At 43.3% G+C, this 23,881-nt stretch overlaps 1 protein-coding gene across 2 annotated transcripts in view; it reads right to left on the bottom strand.

Moving 5' to 3' along the window:
• The window catches only part of NGEF (neuronal guanine nucleotide exchange factor), an 850,900-nt gene that overhangs the window by 37,455 nt on the left and 789,564 nt on the right, over nucleotides 1–23,881 (bottom strand). For both annotated transcript variants that reach the window (XM_069213776.1, XM_069213777.1), the window contains one exon: nucleotides 15,977–16,140. In XM_069213776.1, coding sequence (XP_069069877.1) covers nucleotides 15,977–16,140 — 164 coding nt within the window. The remainder of the gene's footprint in view (nucleotides 1–15,976; nucleotides 16,141–23,881) is intronic.

The raw sequence follows: 23,881 nt of genomic DNA, 5'->3' as shown, positions 1-23,881 counted from the left end.
AATATTCAAGAAGTGTGTACTCAGTTGGGTACTGATACAGAGTGTGTTGAAGACAGTGGTTTAAACCCCACATTTAAATTTGTGCCACAAGGCAAACAGTTTGCAGGTATTGACTTGTTTTATTAGAAGGTGATAGATGATTTACATTATTAGTATTAGGGACTATAAATCATGAATGTATAGGGAAACAGAAGTCTCTCAAGATGGCGCGTGCCTTTAAAAAAAATAACTGTATAGGAAATAACATCTGTGAATGACAGGAAATTGCGTGAAATATGGCGCGTGAAAGTAGATGAGAGTGAGGTGTAGAAATAGAGACAGTACTAAATAGAGGAGTAGAGGCGTGTGCATTCGGCTCGGTTTGCCTAAATGATGCCGTTTTTCCCACGCCATAATTATCTCTGTAAAGGTAACCTGGGGGTAATTAAACTTTACGAGTGGGGTGAAATGGAGTTAGCATTGGAGATTAATGATGGTGAAAAAACAATTTACAGGAAATGCTATTATTGTTCTCTAATCTATGGCACTGAACAGGGATTTTTCACTTTGTTCCTGCTTTTCTACATACAATTGCATTTTCATTGACGACAACTGCTCAAATGTATTGTAATAATGTATTTTAATACAAACCTTAAAAAGTGTTTTTAGATAGAATTGGAGCATATTTATATTTCAAGATGGGGCGTATTTACAGTAGATGTAATAACCTCTCAAGTGATAGTTTCGAGCAGTGGTTCCTTGGTGTGCCCCTGCTCTTCCAGATAGCCTCATAAATAGCTATTGTAGAAGGTTACAAATCAGATGTAAATTTTGGACTACTATGGACATTGTGTATCTGAGATGTCAAAGCAAGCCAAAGGAGACGCCCGGAATCCTGATCTTCCAATAGAAGATTGGGTTGTGGAAATAGACTGACACGCCGGGAGGAAGTTTCGGACCCCGTATGAGCCAGAGATGGAACCATGGTCACTGTTCAGACGGGAGGCCGGACCGTAGTTAGAAATGTGTTGGGATTCAAGAAAGTGGTTCCAGAAGACTGTGCAATTAGTGAGGGGTCGGAGGATGAATATGAAGATGGACTTCGAAGCCCGTAACAAGTTTGCGTTGCAGTTCGGACAACCCCATGGAGCACGAATGATGCCAGCGAGGCATGACTGGCAGCGTCTCACGCCCGAAGACACTACTGAACAAAAGCTTTTGCTGGCACAGAATGCTCTGAGAGGTAGTCCTGGAGAAGACCAGAGCGAGAAGGTGTTCTGAAGCCAGAAGTATGGACTTAGACCTAACCCTGCTCCCAGTCAGCCAGCAGTTGAGAGACTTTGTGTTCTATGATGCTTTGTTTTGTGTACTATTTGAGCTACTAAAAGAAGGGAGGAATGTAGAAAACCATCAGGCCTCTACATTCTATAGGTATCCATTTCTCACTCCGAGGGCCGAGCTTGGCCCGAGGGGATAAATAAACGGGCTAAAGGTCGCTCTGGGCCTTAGCTGAATTATGATACTTGCTGCACGTGTCCTTTGCTGCATTAGCCTTTATCAACAGGCCTCAGGCATGGCATCATCGCCTTACCACTGTACTTCGATTAGATCAATGTAGTGTTCATGTGCTGAAAACAAGAGACTAGGATTTGATGCATCATTCTGCAAAGACCAACGATTATCACTGTGAAAATCCATAGTAGAGACCATGACGGCTGATGTAGTTTTAAAAGCAGAACACTTTACATTTTTCAATTTAATTAATGTTTTGTATTATTTCGTGCCAACTACTTAATCGAGAGATGCTCATTGGCACTTGAAGCTTGTTAACAACAGTGAAATCATGCATAAAAAAATAGGAATGTAGCTGGTGCAGAAATACCAGTTATACAGAGTCAAATCCTGAAACTCTTCCAGTATTTAATAAACATAGAAACGCACAACTGAGCTGACGATTTCTCCCTTTCTCAAAATGTAGTTGTAGGAGGCTGGACTGGCTTGTAGTGAGTACCAAGGGGTACTTGCACCTTGCACCAGGCCCAGTTATCCCTTATTAGTGTATAGGGTGTCTAGCAGCATAGGCTGATAGATAATGGTAGCTTAGCAGAGCAGCTTAGGCTGAACTAGGAGACGAGTGAAGCTCCTACAGTACCACTTAGTGTCATATGCACAATATCATAAGAAAACACAATACACAGGTATACTAAAAATAAAGGTACTTTATTTTTATGACAATATGCCAAAGTATCTCAGAGTGTACCCTCAGTATGAGGATAGCAAATATACACAAGATATATGTACACAATACCAAAATATGCAGTAATAGTATTAGAAAACAGTGCAAACAATGTATAGTTACAATAGGATGCAATGGAGACACATAGGGATAGGGGCAACACAAACCATATACTCCAAAAGTGGAATGCGAATCACGAATGGACCCCAAACCTATGTGACCTTGTAGAGGGTCGCTGGGACTATTAGAAAATAGTAAAAGTTAGAAAAATAGCCCACCCCAAGACCCTGAAATGTGAGTGCAAAGTGCACTAAAGTTCCCCAAAGGACATAGAAGTCGTGATAGGGGAATTCTGCAGGAAAGACACAAACCAGCAATGCAACAACGATGGATTCCCAGTCGAGGGTACCTGTGGAACAAGGGGACCAAGTCCAAAAGTCACAAGCAAGTCGGAGATGGGCAGATGCCCAGGAAATGTCAGCTGTGGGTGCAAAGATGCTGCTACTGGACAGTAGAAGCGCAGGTTTCTACAAGAACAACAAGGGCTAGAGACTTCCCCTTTGGAGGACGGATCCCTCACGCCGTGGAGAGTCGTGCAGAAGTGTTTTCCCGCCGAAAGACCGCCAACAAGCCTTGCTAGCTGCAAATCGTGCGGTAAGGGTTTTTGGATGCTGCTGTGGCCCAGGAGGGACCAGGATGTCGCCAATTGCGTCAGGGGACAGAGGGGGCGTCGAGTAAGACAAGGAGCCCTCTCAGCAGCAGGCAGCACCCGCAGAAGTGCCAGAAACAGGCACTACGAGGATGCGTGAAACGGTGCTCACCCGAAGTCGCACAAAGGAGTCCCACGTCGCCGGAGAACAACTTAGGAGGTCGTGCAATGCAGGTTAGAGTGCTGTGGACTCAGGCTGGACTGTGCACAAAGGATTTCCGCCGGAGGTGCACGGAAGCCGGAGTAGCTGCAAAAGTCGCGGTTCCCAGCAATGCAGTCTGGCGTGGGGAGGCAAGGATTTACCTCCACCAAACTTGGACTGAAGAGTCACTGGTCTGTGGGAGTCACTTGGACAGAGTTGCTGGATTCAAGGGACCTCGCTCGTTGTGCTGAGAGGAGACCCAAGGTACCAGTGGTGCAGTTCTTTGGTGCCTGCGGTTGCAGGGGGACGATTCCGTCGACCCACGGGAGATTTCTTCGGAGCTTCTAGTGCAGAGAGGAGGCAGACTACCCCCACAGCATGCACCACCAGGAAAACAGTCGAGAAGGCGGCAGGATCAGCGTTACAGAGTTGCAGTAGTCGTCTTTGCTACTATGTTGCAGTTTTGCAGGCTTCCAGCGCGGTCAGCAGTCGATTCCTTGGCAGAAGGTGAAGAGAGAGATGCAGAGGAACTCGGCTGAGCTCTTGCATTCGTTATCTAAAGTTTTCCCCAGAGACAGAGACCCTAAATAGCCAGAAAAGAGGGTTTGGCTACCTAGGAGAGAGGATAGGCTAGCAACACCTGAAGGAGCCTATCAGAAGGAGTTTCTGACGTCACCTGGTGGCACTGGCCACTCAGAGCAGTCCAGTGTGCCAGCAGCACCTCTGTTTCCAAGATGGCAGAGGTCTGGAGCACACTGGAGGAGCTCTGGACACCTCCCAGGGGAGGTGCAGGTCAGGGAAGTGGTCACTCCCCTTTCCTTTGTCCAGTTTCGCGCCAGAGCAGGGCTAAGGGGTCCCTGAACCGGTGTAGACTGGCTTATGCAGAAATGGGCACCAAATGTACCCATGAAAGCATTTCCAGAGGCTGGGGGAGGCTACTCCTCCCCTGCCTTCACACCATTTTCCAAAGGGAGAGGGTGTAACACCCTCTCTCAGAGGAAGTCCTTTGTTCTGCCATCCTGGGCCAGGCCTGGCTGGACCCCAGGAGGGCAGAAGCCTGTCTGAGGGGTTGGCAGCAGCTGCAGTGAAACCCCAGGAAAGGCAGTTTGGCAGTACCAGGGTCTGTGCTACAGACCACTGGGATCATGGGATTGTGCCAACTATGCCAGGATGGCATAGAGGGGGCAATTCCATGATCATAGACATGTTACATGGCCATATTCGGAGTTACCATTGTGAAGCTACATATAGGTAGTGACCTATATGTAGTACACGCGTGTAATGGTGTCCCCGCACTCACAAAGTCCGGGGAATTGGCCCTGAACAATGTGGGGGCACCTTGGCTAGTGCCAGGGTGCCCTCACACTAAGTAACTTTGCACCTAACCTTTACCAGGTAAAGGTTAGACATATAGGTGGCTTATAAGTTACTTAAGTGCAGTGTAAAATGGCTGTGAAATAACGTGGACGTTATTTCACTCAGGCTGCAGTGGCAGGCCTGTGTAAGAATTGTCAGAGCTCCCTATGGGTGGCAAAAGAAATGCTGCAGCCCATAGGGATCTCCTGGAACCCCAATACCCTGGTTACCTCAGTACCATATACTAGGGAATTATAAGGGTGTTCCAGTAAGCCAATGTAAATTGGTAAAATTGGTCACTAGCCTGTTAGTGACAATTTGAAAGAAATGAGAGAGAATAACCACTGAGGTTCTGATTAGCAAAGTCTCAGTGAGACAGTTAGTCACTACACAGGTAACACATTCAGGCACACTTATGAGCACTGGGGCCCTGGATGACAGGGTCCCAGTGACACATACAACTAAAACAACATATATACAGTGAAAATATGGGGGTAACATGCCAGGCAAGATGGTACTTTCCTACACAACCCCCCCCCCCCAAACGAAGGACAATAAGACTAGCCATGACCTGATGAGTCTTCATTGTCTAAGTGGAAATATCTGGAGAGTCCATCTGCATTGGAGTGGCTACTCCCAGGTCTATGTTCCACTGTATAGTCCATTCCCTGTAGGGATATGGACCCCCTCAATAATTTAGGATTTTCACCTTTCATTTGTTTTAGCCAAAGTAGTGGTCTGTCTGAACAATGAAGTGAGTGCCAAACAGGTATGGCCTCAACTTCTTCAGAGCCCAGACCACAGCAAAGGCCTCCCTCTCTATGGCAGACCAACGCTTTTCTCTAGGGGTCAACCTCCTACTAATAAAAGCAACAGGTCGATTCTGGCCCTCAGAATTAAGTTGTGATAGGACTGCCCCTACTCCTAATTCAGATGCATCAGTTTGGACATAGAATTTTTTTAGAGTAACAAGGGCTTTTCAGGACAGGTGCAGAGCACATGGCCTGCTTCAGCTCTTCAAAAGCTTTCTGACAGTTTGCTGTCCATAATACCTTTTTAGGCATTTTCTTGGATGTGAGGTCATTAAGAGGGGCTGCAATGGAGCCATCGTTCTTAATGAACCTCCTGTAATACCCAGTGAGGCCTAGGAAGGCTCTCACCTGAGTCTGAGTAGTAGGGGGAACCCAATCTATAATAGTTTGGATTTTCCCCTGAAGTGGTGCAATCTGTTCCCCACCAACAAGGTGTCCCAGATAAACCACCTTCCCCTGCCCTATCTGGCACTTTGAAGCCTTGATAGTGAGGCCTGCCTTTTGCAGGGCCTTTAAAACTTTCCATAGGTGGACCAGGTGATTATCCCAACTGGAGCTAAAGACAGCTATATCGTCCAGATATGCTGCACTAAAAGCTTCCAGCCCTTGCAGGACTGTGTTCACCAACCTCTGAAAAGTGGCAGGTGCATTTTTCAATCCAAAAGGCATTACAGTGAACTGGTAATGTCCTCCAATGGTTGAAAATGCAGTTTTAGGTTTAGCATCTTCTGATAATTTGATCTGCCAATACCCTGCAGTCAAATCAAAAGTGCTTAGATACTTGGCAGATGCCAGTGTATCTATGAGCTCATCTGCCCTGGGTATAGGGTGAGCATCAGTTTTGGTTACCTGGTTGAGACCTCTGTAGTCTACACAAAACCGCATTTCTTTCTTTCCATCTTTGGAATGAGGTTTTGGTACAAGTACCACAGGAGAAGCCCATGGACTTTCAGAGGGCTCAACCACTCCCAGTTCTAGCATTTTCTGCACCTCTTGCTTTATGCAGTCCCTGACATGGTCAGGTTGCCTATAGATCTTACTTTTGACAGGTAAACTGTCTCCAGTATCTATAGTGTGCTCACACCAAGAAGTGGTACCTGGCACAGTAGAGAAGAGTTCAGAAAACTGATCCAGGAGATTTATGCAATGGTCTTTCTGCTCAGCAGTAAGACAATCAGCCAAAACTACACCTTCCACAAGAGCATCTTGTTCTGTGGAAGAGAAGAGATCAGGTAGAGGATCACTGTCTTCTTCCTGTCCCTCATCAGTTGCCATGAGCAGGGTGAGATCAGCCCTGTCATAGTAGGGTTTCAGGCGATTGACATGGAGCACCCTAACGGGACTCCTGGCAGTGCCTAAGTCAACTAAGTAGGTGACTTCACCCTTTTTCTCAACAATTGTGTGGGGTCCACTCCATTTATCTTGGAGTGCTCTTGGGGCCACAGGCTCCAAGACCCACACTTTCTGCCCTGGTTTGTACTGAACCAAAACAGCCTTCTGGTCATGCCATTGCTTTTGGAGCTCTTGGCTGGCCTGAAGGTTTTTACTGGCCTTTTTCATATACTCAGCCATCCTTGATCTGAGGCCAAGAACATAATCCACAATATCTTGTTTTGGAGCTTTTAAAGGTTGTTCCCAACCCTCCTTGACAAGTGTTAGTGGACCCCTAACAGGGTGACCAAAGAGGAGTTCAAAGGGGCTGAAGCCCGCTCCTTTCTGGGGTACCTCTCTGTAGGCAAAAAGGAGGCATGGTAACAGGATATCCCATCTCCTGCGGAGTTTTTCAGGGAGACCCATAATCATGCCTTTGAGAGTTTTGTTAAATCTCTCCACCAGTCCATTTGTTTGTGGATGATAGGGTGTAGTGAACTTGTAAGTCACCCCACACTCCTTCCACATGGCTTTTAAGTAAGCAGACATGAAATTGCTTCCCCTGTCTGATACTACTTCCTTTGGGAAGCCCACCCTGGAAAATATTCCCAGGAGGGCCTTTGCCACTGCAGGTGCTGTAGTGGTCCTTAAAGGAATTGCTTCAGGATATCTTGTGGCATGGTCCACTACCACCAAGATAAACCTATTGCCTGAAGGAGTAGGAGGGTCAAGGGGGCCAACTATGTCAACCCCTACCCTTTCAAAGGGAACCCCAACCACAGGCAGTGGAATAAGGGGTGCCTTTGGAGTGCCACCTGTTTTGCCACTGGCTTGACAGGTTTCACAGGACTTACAAAATTCCTTTGTGTCCTCAGACATCCTAGGCCAATGAAACAAGGGAACAAGTCTGTCCCAAGTTTTCATTTGTCCCAGGTGTCCAGCTAGGGGAATGTCGTGGGCTAGAGTTAGGAGGAACTTTCTGTACTCCTGAGGAATCACTAACCTCCTGGCAGTTCCAGGTTTAGGATCCCTTGCTTCAGTGTACAAGAGGTTGTCCTCCCAGTAAACTCTGTGAGAGTCACTGACATCCCCATTAGCCTGTTTGACAGCTTGCTGTCTTAGACCCTCTAGTGTGGGACAGGTTTGCTGTGCCACACTCAGCTCCTCCCTGGCAGGCCCCCCTTCACCCAAAAGCTCAGCAGTGTCTGCTTCCAGCTCCTCAGGTGTAGGTTCTGCACAGGGTGGAAATTCTTCTTCCTCAGAAGTAGAATCCACTGTAGAGGGAGGGATAGTAGGAAGTGCTTCACTTCTACTAGCCCTAGCTTTAGGGAGCACTTGGTCCATTGTTCCAGGATCCAAGCTTCCCTGTCCATTTTGCTTTTTGGCTTGAGCCCTGGTTAAAGCAAAAATATGCCCTGGGATGCCCAGCATTGCTGCATGTGCCTCCAACTCCACATCTGACCAAGCTGATGTCTCCAAATCATTTCCTAGTAGACAGTCTACAGGTAAATCTGAGGCTACCACAACTTTCTTTGGACCAGTAACCCCCCCCCCAGTTGAGATTTACAACAGCCATGGGGTGACTAAGTGTGTTGTTGTGAGCATCGGTTACTTGGTACTGGTGACCAAGTAGGTGTTGTTCAGGGTGGACCAGTTTCTCTATGACCATAGTCACACTGGCTCCAGTGTCCCTGTAGGCCTGAACCTCAACACCCTTTATTAGGGGTAGCTGCTTGTACTTATCCATATTAAGGGGACAAGCAACTAAGGTGGCTAATTCAATAGCCCCCTCAGAGACTAACACAGCCTCTGTGGTCTCCCTAACAAGACCAACCCCAACTAAGTTACCAATAGTGAGCCAAGCTACTCCCTTGGATTGGCTATTAGTAGGTTTGCTCCCACCACCACTGCTATTAGTAGGGACACTAGGTGTAGCAGTAGGGGTTGTAGTGGTAGGAGGCTTGGTGCTTTTCTTTGGACAACTGGGATCTGTTGTCCAATGGCCTTTTATTTTACATAAATAGCACCATGGTTTCTTTTCCTTGTTTTGATTAGAAGAGGATTTGGGCCCACCCCCCCCACCAGAGTGTTTTTGTGGGCCTGATGAAGACTCATTTTTAGATTTTTCCCCACCCTTGTCAGAAGACTTACCATCCTTCTTCTTGTTGCCATCTTTGTAACCCCCTGTATGAACTTTTCTGTTCACCCTTGTTCTGACCCATTTGTCTGCCTTCTTTCCCAATTCTTGGGGAGAGGTCAGATCAGAGTCCACCAAGTAATGGTGCAACAAATCAGACACACAATTATTAAGAATATGCTCTCTCAGGATCAAGTTATACAGGCTGTCATAATCAGTAACTTTACTGCCATGTAACCACCCCTCCAAGGCCTTCACTGAATGGTCAATGAAATCAACCCAGTCTTGTGAAGACTCCTTTTTGGTCTCTCTGAACTTTATCCTGTATTGTTCAGTGGTTAAGCCATAACCATCCAGGAGTGCATTCTTAAGAACTTTGTAATCATTGGCTTCACTTTCTTTCACAGTAAGGAGCCTATCCCTAACTTTTCCACTAAATGATAGCCATAGGATAGCAGCCCACTGCCTTTGAGGGACATCCTGCACAGCACAGGCCCTCTCAAGTGCAGCAAACCACTTGTTAATGTCATCCCCCTCCTTATAAGGGGGAACTATCTTATGCAGATTCCTGGAATCATGCTCTTTTGCAGGATGACTATGGGGAATACTGCTGCTGCCACTATGGGTTTCTAAACCCAACTTCTGTCTCTCCTTCTCTACTTCTAAGGTCTGTCTATCCAAATCCAGCTGTTGCTTCTTGAGCTTCAGTCTGGTTTGTTCCACTCTCAATCTATTGAGCTACCTTTCTAACAATCTGTCATCAGGGTGGGTGGGAGGGACATACCTTGAAACAGAAGTATGGTGAGAATGGACAGAAGGAGACCTGTCCCTTACAGAGGGCACCCTAACAGCTTGGTTAACAGAAACATCAGTTCTACTGTGGTGAGAATGAATGCTCTTGCTATGATGTGAGACAACACTATCTGTATGGTGTGACTCAACATCAGTACCAACTATGCTAGACTGTCTAGTAATGGGCAGGCTAGGAAGTTTATTTCCTGAATCTTTTTCTAGGGGAGTCCCTGGATCAGATTGGGAACCATTAGCTGTTTTTTCAACAGATGGGGCCCTTCTGGCCTTATCTTGTTCTCTAAGTATGTTAAGCAATAATTCCAAGGAAGGATTCTTCCCTACACTCAAACCTCTCTCTATGCAGAGACTCCTTGCTCCTTTCCAGCTAAGGTGATCATATGCAAGTTTGGACAGATCAACATTTTGGCCTGTGCCAGACATTTTTAGAGAGAGTTAAAGTGATAGAGAAAGAGAAAAAAGTTTTCAGAACTTTTAGAAAGACAGAAAAAAACTTTTACAACTTTTTAGAACTTTTTAGAAAGTTAGAAGTACTTTTCAGCACTTAGAAAAGAGTGAAAAGAGGAAATGCAAAACTTTTTGGTTATGTGTATATACACTGAACTTGTTTTGTATATTTTTCTCTTATGAAAAGTACAATGACAAGAGTGGTAAGTAGTCTCAAAGCACTTATCCCACCGCTGCACAACCAATGTAGGAGGCTGGACTGGCTTGTAGTGAGTACCAAGGGGTACTTGCACCTTGCACCAGGCCCAGTTATCCCTTATTAGTGTATAGGGTGTCTAGCAGCATAGGCTGATAGATAATGGTAGCTTAGCAGAGCAGCTTAGGCTGAACTAGGAGACGAGTGAAGCTCCTACAGTACCACTTAGTGTCATATGCACAATATCATAAGAAAACACAATACACAGGTATACTAAAAATAAAGGTACTTTATTTTTATGACAATATGCCAAAGTATCTCAGAGTGTACCCTCAGTATGAGGATAGCAAATATACACAAGATATATGTACACAATACCAAAATATGCAGTAATAGTATTAGAAAACAGCGCAAACAATGTATAGTTACAATAGGATGCAATGGAGACACATAGGGATAGGGGCAACACAAACCATATACTCCAAAAGTGGAATGCAAATCACGAATGGACCCCAAACCTATGTGACCTTGTAGAGGGTTGCTGGGACTATTAGAAAATAGTAAGGGTTAGAAAAATAGCCCACCCCAAGACCCTGAAAAGTGAGTGCAAAGTGCACTAAAGTTCCCCAAAGGACATAGAAGTCGTGATAGGGGAATTCTACAGGAAAGACACAAACCAGCAATGCAACAACGATGGATTCCCAGTCGAGGGTACCTGTGGAACAAGGGGACCAAGTCCAAAAGTCACAAGCAAGTCGGAGATGGGCAGATGCCCAGGAAATGCCAGCTGTGGATGCAAAGATGCTGCTACTGGACAGTAGAAGTGTAGGTTTCTGCAAGAACGACAAGGGCTAGAGACTTCCCCTTTGGAGGACGGATCCCTCACGCCGTGGAGAGTCGTGCAGAAGTATTTTCCCGCCGAAAGACCACCAACAAGCCTTGCTAGCTGCAAATCGTGCGGTAAGGGTTTTTGGATGCTGCTGTGGCCCAGGAGGGACCAGGATGTCGCCAATTGCGTCAAGGGATAGAGGGGGCGTCGAGCAAGACAAGGAGCCCTCTCAGCAGCAGGCAGCACCCGCAGAAGTGCCAGAAACAGGCACTACGAGGATGCGTGAAACGGTGCTCACCCGAAGTCGCACAAAGGAGTCCCACGTCGCCGGAGAACAACTTAGGAGGTCGTGCAATGCAGGTTAGAGTGCCGTGGACTCAGGCTGGACTGTGCACAAAGGATTTCCGCCGGAAGTGCACAGAGGCCGGAGTAGCTGCAAAAGTCGCGGTTCCCAGCAATGCAGTCTGGCGTGGGGAGGCAAGGACTTACCTCCACCAAACGTGGACTGAAGAGTCACTGGACTGTGGGAGTCACTTGGACAGAGTTGCTGGATTCAAGGGACCTCGCTCGTCGTGCTGAGAGGAGACCCAAGGTACCGGTGATGCAGTTCTTTGGTGCCTGCGGTTGCAGGGGGACGATTCCGTCGACCCACAGGAGATTTCTTCGGAGCTTCTAGTGCAGAGAGGAGGCAGACTACCCCCACAGCATGCACCACCAGGAAAACAGTCGAGAAGGCGGCAGGATCAGCGTTACAGAGTTGCAGTAGTCGTCTTTGCTACTATGTTGCAGTTTTGCAGGCTTCCAGCGCGGTCAGCAGTCGATTCCTTGGCAGAAGGTGAAGAGAGAGATGCAGAGGAACTCGGCTGAGCTCTTGCATTCGTTATCTAAAGTTTCCCCAGAGACAGAGACCCTAAATAGCCAGAAAAGAGGGTTTGGCTACCTAGGAGAGAGGATAGGCTAGCAACACCTGAAGGAGCCTATCAGAAGGAGTCTCTGACGTCACCTGGTGGCACTGGCCACTCAGAGCAGTCCAGTGTGCCAGCAGCACCTCTGTTTCCAAGATGGCAGAGGTCTGGAGCACACTGGAGGAGCTCTGGACACCTCCCAGGGGAGGTGCAGGTCAGGGGAGTGGTCACTCCCCTTTCCTTTGTCCAGTTTCGCGCCAGAGCAGGGCTAAGGGGTCCCTGAACCGGTGTAGACTGGCTTATGCAGAAATGGGCACCAAATGTGCCCATGAAAGCATTTCCAGAGGCTGGGGGAGGCTACTCCTCCACTGCCTTCACACCATTTTCCAAAGGGAGAGGGTGTAACACCCTCTCTCAGAGGAAGTCCTTTGTTCTGCCATCCTGGGCCAGGCCTGGCTGGACCCCAGGAGGGCAGAAGTCTGTCTGAGGGGTTGGCAGCAGCTTCAGTGAAACCCCAGGAAAGGCAGTTTAGCAGTACCAGGGTCTGTGCTACAAACCACTGGGATCATTGGATTGTGCCAACTATGCCAGGATGGCATAGAGGGGGCAATTCCATGATCATAGACATGTTACAGGGCCATATTCGGAGTTACCATTGTGAAGCTACATATAGGTAGTGACCTATATGTAGTGCACGCGTGTAATGGTGTCCCCGCACTCACAAAGTCCGGGGAATTGGCCCTGAACAATGTGGGGGCACCTTGGCTAGTGCCAGGGTGCCCTCACACTAAGTAACTTTGCACCTAACCTTTACCAGGTAAAGGTTAGACATATAGGTGGCTTATAAGTTACTTAAGTGCAGTGTAAAATGGCTGTGGAATAACGTGGACGTTATTTCACTCAGGCTGCAGTGGCAGGCCTGTGTAAGAATTGTCAGAGCTCCCTATGGGTGGCAAAATAAATGCTGCAGCCCATAGGGATCTCCTGGAACCCCAATACCCTGGGTACCTCAGTACCATATACTAGGGAATTATAAGGGTGTTCCAGTAAGCCAATGTAAATTGGTAAAATTGGTCACTAGCCTGTTAGTGACAATTTGAAAGAAATGAGAGAGCATAACCACTGAGGTTCTGATTAGCAGAGCCTCAGTGAGACAGTTAGTCACTACACAGGTAACACATTCAGGCACACTTATGAGCACTGGGGCCCTGGATGACAGGGTCCCAGTGACACATACAACTAAAACAACATATATACAGTGAAAAAATGGGGGTAACATGCCAGGCAAGATGGTACTTACCTACACGAGTGTACTAGTAACTTCAGCTCGTAAAATGCATTTTTTACAGGACATGCATTTCACATGTATTTATCGGAACTTTACCCGACTGAATGTGGCTGGTCTGGATGTCAATTGCCAAGAACTGGTGACAGTGTTTAAAGTGCAGCAGGCTTAGTTGCAGGTTATCTGAGAGTCTGTGTGGGCCTAAAATGCATGTGCTCTAAGAGCCAGACCGTGCCAGCCTAAGATGCAAGAAGCCAACTGCTAGCTCCACTGCTCTCCTTGTACACAATGTCATCACTGACGATGTGCATGAGAAGAAATGCAAATCCTTTGCATCACAGTTAAAGCAATAACTTATCACTTTGTGGTTTTAAAATAAAGCCACAGAGTGACTGGTCATTTCTTTAATCACCCTGCCCCACACTGCCTCGAAAGTGTGGCCCACTGGGACAAGGCTAGTCCACCAAAACCAATCCAGGTTTTGCTCTTATACTTAAAGCTGCATAAACGCAAAGCCTAGATTGGTTTGGACAGGTGAATCCAGCGCTCCCACAGAGACCGAAAGCAAATGCTCTGTGTTTACCCTGGCTCCGAACGGCTTGCTGGTTCCAAGTGCCTGATGTGCATATGTCGGGTTGGCCACAGTGAATAACCTGTCCAACCCAACATGTGCAAAGACTCCATGCTACCACAGATTTGCGAATTCCATGCCAATCATCAGGATTGGCCATTGACATCCCATCCTCGCAGACCGCACCAAATCCAGGAAGAAACAGCCATGGTGGCCGATAGATAGTCCTTGAATAGGACTAATTTTTTAATTTTGCCACAGGTGCCTCCAACTGGGGAGGCAACTCTCTAATGTCCCAGAGAAGGAACTATCCCTGATTAGACCAAGCATTGTCAAATCTAATAAGTATAGTGTCAACTGCTGACCTTTTGACTTTGACAATTCTTATTTTGTTTGTGAATGTTTTGTATATAAAGTCACACATCAAATTAAAACAAGTATTGTCTAAAAGGCAAACTGCAAGTGTACATTTTTTATGTAAAAGCACACATTGCATAAGTATTCCCTGGCACTGACGCACAGAAAAGAACAGAATCCAGTCACTCAATTGACATATGCCAATCGCTGCAGTATGCTGTGGTGGACAGAAGCAAAATTTGAATGGCGCTACAGCAGACCACTGGATGAAAAGAGCGCTCTCTGAAAGCTGCTACAAGTATGCATGTACAGTATAACTATTTTTATTAAAATTAAAAACAAAAGATCTTGGTTAACACGAGTTCTGACCGTGTACATTTTAGACAGTTAACAGTAGCCATATACTAGGTGGCACCTTATGCTGGCGCTGCCTATTAAAGGAGAACTTGTACTTAGAACAAGGAGTAGGGCCTCACAATTGTTTTAGAGGGGGCCGACAAAACTTCTGACTGAACTCATTGCCTGTCCAACTTGCCCTATTTAGTCTGCTCAACTGCCACATTCTGACAGAAGGCCTACCTCTAAAGGGGGATTTTCCTCGCATATAATCTAAAACCCTTTATTTTGCTGGGGATAGTAGAGCCTCATTTAGAGTTTGGCGAACAGGATACTCCTTTGCAAGCGTGACAGACTATCCTGTCTTCCAAACTGACTGTTCGCCAGGCTCATGTAGAGTTAGGCAAAACGTAATTATTCCATTGATAGAGCCCCTGTTAGAGCTTTCAATAGAACACTTCCTGCAGCAATCTGAAGGAGTAGGGGACGTCGCAGGAAGGACTTTTCACCATCTTCCCTTCTTAGGGTGAACAGTGTAAAGGTGTTCTTCTTCTTCTTGTCCGTCACTGGCAGTAAAGAACACAGAAAAAAAAATAAGCTCACACACTTGTAGATAACTAAGGTGTGGGGGCCATAAGTATTTTTATTTTTTCACCCAAAAAAAAAAAAAGCTTAACAAAAGTATGACATCCGGCCATCATGAATGATGCTACCACTCATCAAACCTTTTCAATATTGACAGGATAGCGGCCAATTTACAAAATTGTCCACTGGGTTAGTGGTCAGTTCTACATTTGGCAGGTGAAGGTCTCTCGGGTAGCAGAGGTATTGTCCTGCTACATCCCCACAGAGTTGACTCTGTCCGCCAAACTCTAACTCAGGCCCATAACTTTTTACAGTTTCAATTTGTGAAGAAGGTTCTACAATGAGCTCCTGCAGTGATCTTAGGGTGAGATTTGGAGGTTAGTACTGCTACTGGGAAGAAGATGCAGTAGAGTGAGGGGCAAAGCCTGGGCAGTAAAATTTGGGGGATGTTAGCTTCAGATTTTCCAACAATCACGCTGGCATATAATACTAAAATACATTATAAGGGCATATGAAAGGGGCTCAAGGGGCAGTGGAAAGGGAGAGGAATGGAGAGTGGTAGAAGTATTAAGGAAAAGAAAAGGCAATATTTAAAAAATAAGCGACAGACACCTTCCCATACCTGACTGAAAGCACCGCTACCCAACTATTTATCAGACAATACTTTTACGAGGGGGTGTAACACCCCAAACACTCCCTGAAGCTGCGCACCTGAGAAGGGTGACCTTTTCCTGTGACATGATCCAAAAATACTTCAAGGGAAAGAAAATCCTATTGACATTTTCCAAAATAAGGGGGGGGGGGGCGTTGGTGCGAACTAACATCAATAAATGTTTGTGGAAAGGAAGAGTTTGGTGGTTAGTTTCCAGGTAATTTAATTGGTGCCTGTTTACATTAATGCTCTTACACTTACCTGGTCAGCTGTTTGCACAGTAGCAGCAAGTCATTGAACAGAAAGAGGTAGACGGCTTGGAAGAGTTTCTTGGTGCGAAGGGTGCGGGAGGTCTTCGGGCCTAGCATTTGCTGCAGCTCTCCCTGCTTCAGAAGCCAGCGGGAATGAGAGATAATTGGCACTGACTGGTAGGAAAGATAACGTGACAGAGGGAAGGAAAAGAAGATCCAGATAGAGACGAGATCAGTATGGGACAATCATATGCAAAGTGGAAGAGATAGGAGGGAGCAGATCAAAGTAGGGATGAAAAGAAATGCGGGATAAAATGAAAGATTGTGAGGGGGGACCAACAGCAGGACCACAGAGCACAAAATAAAAAAGCAGAAGAAAACAGAAGAAGAAACAATTAGACTCCTCAATAATACATGATACAATAGCATTCAAATAATCAAGATGGCTTCTATGCTACAGACGTGTCCATTTAGGCCCTCATTTATAGTTCGCTGGTCAAGGAAAATGTTGCCATTTCTGTAGAAAGTGCAAAATAAGGAACCAAGCATAGTACAATGAATTACATTTTACCAGCAAATTTGGCCTTTTATGCACAACCCAAATGGTTTTCCGATACCCATTCCCCTTAATTAAGGCCCTAACTGGAAACTCACATTCCATGGAAAGAGCAATGCATAGCGACAGCAAAGCAACCTCTGTGACACCGACAGCTCCTCTGTTTTCGCAAATGGAGCATGCGCACCTTAAACATCAATCTTTTTAGAAACTACAAGTTATGACAAACTATTATCATCACATCAATGCAGCCAGTACTGCTGATATGCCATTTGGTTCATGACATTTCCTGTTTCATTACCAATTCCTGAATGCAACCTTCTAGCAGCCAGTGCAGATGGCCCAACGATTCCATTTCCTAATTCTTTAGCAGTTCCTTTTTAGATGTGCGGGATGAATACCATATGCAGCATTCAAGTAACAAGTCTTTTTGGAACAATAAGAATAACTGGTCTCTGTGCGTTACGTAAAATGACTTCATTTGCAACTGACTGAGCCAGGCAAGAATGGGAGTATCATGCTTTAGGAATAGCTTGGCTCCCTAGCTATGTATGCATCTGATATTCTCATTGCAGCACAACTAGAAATAAATCCAGTTTTCACATAAAATATTTAACTCGGGTAATGCTCTGACTCACAGTCACAAAGATCAGCAGCTATCCTAAATTTTACATGCCCCATTACCAGAATTTATTGCATTTAAAGTAATGCCTGCATAGAGCTGAAAACACAAATACAAGAACGTTTTCCATGTGCAAGTTAAATCATAGAATGTGACTTTATTTTTATGTTTGAATTGCGGGGCACAAAAAAAGCAGGGAACACCCTAAAGTAAAAACAAGTCAAATTGCTAACTCTGAGAGGAGGTGTAAGTCTTTATTAGTACAATTCCATGCTACATTATGCATAACTGTGAAGTCGTCCAAGTCATTTGCAACACCTTCAGCCAGGTCTTTTTTTTTTTTACTAACAGAGTCTTCATTTCAGACTCATAGTTCTGCTTTTATCATTTTAGACATAGATGTGACGTACATGGAGAGTATGAAGTACCAATATATGAGGGACATCTTTTGGTGTTGAAATTATTGGATACGACCAATGGATTATTAAAACTGGGTAGAATCGTACCATTTATGGAGAAAATGTTATTACGAAGGCAAAGATGAGTAAGTAAGTATTGGAGGAAGGCATTTACCTTGCTCCATTGCTGAAGCAAGAACTACCTCTGGGTTATGTCTCCGTTACTGTAACCACCAATTAGAACAGAGCGAATTAGACTGAATACCACCAGGATGCTGATTTAGTAAAGTCTGAAGTTTCTAGTAGCAAATACCCCCTAAATAGATCAAACCAGGGATAATGCAAATCCTCTGCGAGGAGTCACAATGGTCCTGATTTGATCCAGTCCTATCACGGGCCAAAGGCAAAGTCATAAAATTTGGGTTTGCTTATTTTTTTATTTTTTTATCGAAACAACTGTGGGACTGCTGGGTGGTAGAAATTTTGTGGATCGCTGCAAATTTCAAAACCTTTTTTTGCCTACATTTGAGGGTTGAAGGGCATTGTGGGAAATAAAAGTTAGGCGGTCCAAGCAAGAGCCTCCCCTGTGTGCCTAGTTTAGCTTTGTTAAGTGTCCCTGAAAGTGAATAAACCCAGACCCAAAATCCACAGCTACTCACATGGCAGGAATACCGGTCAAGGTTGAGTGGAAAAATATTGAACTGTCCATATTGCCTTTTCGGACCTTTCCTGTCACAAGGCTGGGCCCACCCACAAAGTTGGAGTACTATTTTCTTGGGACGAATATGGGAATGCTGGGTTTGCAGGAAATGTATACCTGAAGATTCTGGAATTATCTCCATGACATATGAGGAAGATGAACGCTTTATGCCAATTTTATGGTTTGAAGGGCATTGTGAGTAAGAAAAGATAAAGGTTCCACGCAAGGAAAATCAACCTGGTTTCCCTGGGTGTCTAATTTTTAGAAATGTCTGGGTTTGGTTGGTTTCCCAGGGTGGAGCTACAACCTAGGCCCAAACTCCACAGCTATCCACAAAAATAGTGCCAGACTTGAGTGGAAAAATGTGATATGTCCATTTTGAATTTTTTTGCACACAAGTAGGGTACCATTTTTATTGGGACAGTTATGGGAAAGATGCATAGTGGGATTTTTGTGAATTCCCACATCTTCCAGAACCTTCTCTCACAAAAATGTGAGGAAAATGTGCATTTCTAATAGGCACGGATGGAATATTTCATCTAGCATGCGGAACTGGTGGAATTTGGCAACTTCATGTTACTCTTGTAATGTGGAGTTTCACCCAAATTCCACCAATCGCTGAGTGGTGGAATTTCTTTCCCCCCGAGAAGCTGCAGTAATGCAATTTGGCATCCCCTAGTGTGAATATTTTATGGAGGAGGTCACGGTCAGAGGGCGGTTTCTAGATCAGATTTGCTGCTGCTCATGTAGATTTTCTACTCGAGCAGTAGCCAAATCAATTTGAATGGCCACATGCTCTTGGGCACCGCATCGTGCCGTTCAGCTTTAATTGTGCTACTGACACTAAATTTCAGGACGAGCAGCACAACATTCATATTTTCTGCCAATTGGTGGAACTCTGGAGAATCTTGAGGAGTTTTATGAATCTCTGCAGACTTCTACAGAGTGATAAGCAGCAAGTACCGCCCACCCCTAGTTTTTAACGAAAGTTTGAATCTTGCAAGGTCTTATGGTTAGGAAACCTGAGTGCGCTCCATGAGTCACACGTTGCAGGACTCCCCTGGGTGTCAAGTTTCAGAAACATTTTGGTTTAGTATGTTTTTCTGGGTGGCGCCAGAGCCTGGGCTCAAATTCTGCAGCTACTAACACCACAAAACTGGGTCATTTTTCTCTCAGATAATTTGATGTAGCCATATTGTGTTTTGGGGCATTTCTTGTCACAGACGCTACACCCAGCAACACAAGATGAGTACCGTTTGTATGGGGAGAAGTGTAGAAACGCTGGGTTGTAGGAAGTTTGTGGATCCCCACACCTTCAGTAACTTTCTATCATAAAAATGTGAGACAAATGTGTGTTTTTAGCCAAAGATTGAAGTTTGCAAGACCTTATGGGTGGGAAAATATCGGCTGGATCCACACAAGTCACACCACCCTGGATGCCTTGTTTCTCTGGCTGGTGGCTGAGCTAGGGCTCAAATATCACAGCTACCATCATTGAAAAAAAGCAATGAATACATACATATTCATTCTGCTGGGTGTAAAGTGATGTCTACAGGTCGAATTTTGTGCATTTTTGTATCATGGACACTAGGCCGAGCCACACAAGTCAGAATCATTTTTATTGGGGACTTGTGGGAACACATTAGAGTATAACATTTGTTATTACTAATATCTCTACATTTTTGGGTTTCAAATATAAGCTAGTGTGCAAGTAAGAAAACATTTTGCAAAAAGCCTTCTAAATCACAGGAAAACCACAAATTCACAGGTGTACAAATGTACACATTTCAGAGATACCTAGGTTTCCTCCATCACCACTTTTCATTAATTAGATTGTATCTATTAATTGCTGCATGCTTGGTACGTGAAAAATCATTATAAGCTCTAGTTCCATTTTTGGCTGTGGTTAGCATTTGTTTTTGGAAACCTACAAACCTTATATATTCTTGTGACCAGACGGGTCTGACAATACAGCAGTATATTGCATCTGTAAATCAGCCATTGTGACAAAACATTGCAGCTGTCACCAATTGCTATGTGTTTCTACTTATTATTTGTTTTTTTTAATCAATTACTAGTTTCTTTGAAAAAACGTCCATTGATGTACAGAAATGACACCTTGTGGATTCCAGAAGTGAAGTTTTCTGGTATTACCCGTGGCTTTCACACCTGTTTCCACTGAAGACTACAAGTGGGTTTAAAGCACACACATTAGGAATATGGACTACCTTAGAAAAATGCAAAAATCCTGGTGCAAAAAAGTTTTTGTAAGAACTGTGCTTGTTGCTGAAAACTAGGAAGATGCTGATCCTAGTATAGCAAACATTTCATTTATGTAATTTTAAAATATATATGCTTTCCTGCATAACACTCTTTCCCATTGTCCCCCCAAACCAAAAGCTAACTTTTAGTATTTTCTTGGTTTCCCCCAGGGGATTTCATAAACCCTGGGTGTCATTCATACTACAAGGATGTATGAAAAAAAGGTGGCAATTTGGCCTGGATAGTTATTATGGAACAGAAAGTTAAAGGGTCTAAGCAGTAAGTGCCCAAAATAACAAAAAAAGCTCAGTACTGGGTGGAAAAGCATCAGCAGCTATTTACTTTACAACACAAGTTAATGCTGAGATCTGGAGTTGTAACTCCTTTAAAATTATGAACACATTCTAATGAAAGCTTTATTTTTAGGGTGGATGTAATCAGCTTGTTGACGTGTGGTGATCCTTATTTAGACAACACGAATTACAAACTGGAATATTTTCTGAACAATCTGTATAAAACAGGCATAAGGGTTATTTTACAAAGGACTTCTACTGAATTATGGAGACTAATTAATCCTGATATTAAACCGTCATTGTTCTACACCACTGTCCATAATTCACAGTCAGAATTGACTACTTTTAAAGTCAAGATTTTTTAAATACTCAAATTAGAGGCACTTTAATTATTGACCATCTCCTACCTGGGCTGATTAGATTATTCTATTACAAAAAGGTCCCGAATGATAGAGTTTAATACTTACCCATTAACATATAAAGATTGTGTTTCAATTTTTGAAGAGTTCACCAATGTTTTTATGATTCATCATACTTCTATCACATCTTCTTACAATTGCATATGGTGACGATAAGGATTTATTAATTATTTTGTTGCTATCAGGAAAATTGAAAAAAAACTTTGCAAAAATTCTATGAACTATTACACTATTACAACATCAGTACTTTACTTCAAATGATAATGAATACCTTGGTTAACTTGAAAAAAAACAAGTCTGAATGCCTACCAAATATGGAAGACGATTTGCTCAAAATTAATGTAAGATATTTTAAGATAGCAACAGGCTAGCAAAAATTATGGCAATTATTTAAACATCAAAAAAAGCAAAATTGTAAGTTCAATCCATTATCAATGACAATCATGAATACGTATTTCTAAATTTCAAGATTTCATAAAGTTAAGTCGAAGTTTGATAAAACCTGATATAAATCTGAGTGTATTCCATCTAGTAATGAGTTGTATTTATATTTTCAACAATTGAGAAAGTCAGTAATGTGGGTTTGTAATTTTTGGTAAATTTTTTGTTTGAGTTTGAAGTCAAGGATGCTACTTGGAAGCTTAAGATAAGAAAGGCTCCCGAATCTAATGGGTTTCTTATATAATTTGATACACATTTTTCAAGAATGTCCGCACCAAAACCTCTTGAGATTACTATGATTTCCTGGATAATAATGAATCGCAGGGGATCTTTCTTGAAACCTTGCTGTCTTTGTGACACAGAGTAATTAAAAAGAAAATTGTCCTATCTCATTGACTCACTTGGAATTCAAGGTTTCTGCCATAATACTAGCTATTCATCTTGAAACGTATCTGCCAAAGTGTATTAAGTCAGAACAGTCAGAATTTGCAAAGTGTTTTTCAGTATCTACTAGTGCTGGGACATTTTTAAACATATAACCTAAATTAATGTTTTTAAATCTGCCCTTGCTGCTATTACTTGGATGCTGAAAAGGCGTTGGTTGGGATTTCATGATGAGGCCCTTAAATGGCATTAAATTGGTCCCTTTTTAATTATTTTACTTTTGTATTGTTTTCAATTACTTCTAATTTTGTTAATATTATCAATTCTCATCTCTTCTGACAGTGATGCACTCTCTCTCTCTACATTTATTTACCTTGTCTCTGGTACCACTCCGTGTAAAAAAAACAACTAGATGAAATACATCCATAAAGGTTTTTAAGCATAAAGATACCAAAGTTAAAATAGAAGCTTGTGTAGATGACATCCTGATATATGTATCAGGATGTAATTACAATGCCAACCTGCCTTTGTAAAATATTGACTCCTTTGCTGTGGCCTTGAGGTGCAGTTCAACTATTGATAAATCTGAGATTTCTCATGGAAAAGTGGTTAATATAAATGGGTAACTTGGGTTAGTATCTGACCTGTGATGTTTATTTGCTGTAATGAGAAGGAGCAGGAAAAATAGTTTTTCAAACTGAATCAATAAAGAAGAATTTGTAAACATATATGTATATATATTTATTTATTTTTTACTTCTTTGGGTTGGCTTGGAATTGTTTAAAATAAAAATACCCAGGTGTTTAGAGTTCACGTTTGGTCTATGAAATAGCCAATCTTAATTTAAAAGATACTTTGGTCAAAGTTAATTAGCTTTCAGAATGGTAGTAGCCCCTTTTTTCTTTCCCGGTATAGCAAATGGACACAATTCAAATGGTGTTACTTCCTGTGACCAATTATTCCATATAAATGCTCCCACTAAATTGCCCTCATCCTTTCCAAAAAACTAGATCGGATTCTGTTCAGATTTTTATGGAATGATAGGCCATCTAGAATATATTTTAGATAATCTTGAAAAGGGAAAACATAAGGGTGGTGGGGGTCAATTTTCCAGATTTCGGTAGCTATCGTTCAGCTTTTATGTTTGAGACAAGCATGGTTATGGCTTTCTGATAATTATACCTCTTATGCTCTTTGTGGATTCATGCTGAAAGACGTTTTGATTTCCCGTTTACTTTTTTTAAATGGAGGCTATGTCACTTAAAATATTCTTTGACTTCCCCTATTACAAAATATACTTATTTGGCCATTCCTTTTGTAACAAGAAAATTATCTAATATCGAAATATATTAACATTCATCAATGTGATATAATAATGAGATTAAAATAAAAAAAACAAAAAAAAAACAAGATTCTCCATTGGTCACATTGGGGCATAAAGCTTTACTAGGGGGAGCCAAACAGATTCTAGTTATTGGAACTTCCATCTCTTTTGACAATTTGAAGAGACAATGTAGTCTGTCTAACCCCGTTTCAAGACAGTATAATGCATCCATATTTTCAAAAGATTCAGTTATGTGAGAAACCAGTTTTCAGTTATTGGTACTGTACTGAATAATAAAGAAAGGTTTCTGTTTTGTAGAAATTTCTAAGATTGAATAAATGTAAGAGGGACACACTGAATGTACATATGCAAAAAGAGGTAGACCCAAGAGATTATGGGCTGTTACTGTGTGGGATAAGTTTTGATCTAAAATACATTCAACCTCCAGATCAGCTAGTATTACCCAGACTTTGATCTTTATTTATAAACATTTATATTTTACGCCTGAGTTTTTAT

This window comes from Pleurodeles waltl, chromosome 11, assembly GCF_031143425.1.
Source record: "Pleurodeles waltl isolate 20211129_DDA chromosome 11, aPleWal1.hap1.20221129, whole genome shotgun sequence".
In the NCBI taxonomy this organism is placed as follows: Eukaryota; Metazoa; Chordata; class Amphibia; order Caudata; family Salamandridae; genus Pleurodeles; species Pleurodeles waltl.
The sequence above is the reverse complement of the archived record's forward strand: the minus strand, read 5'-3'. Positions and strand labels throughout refer to the sequence as shown.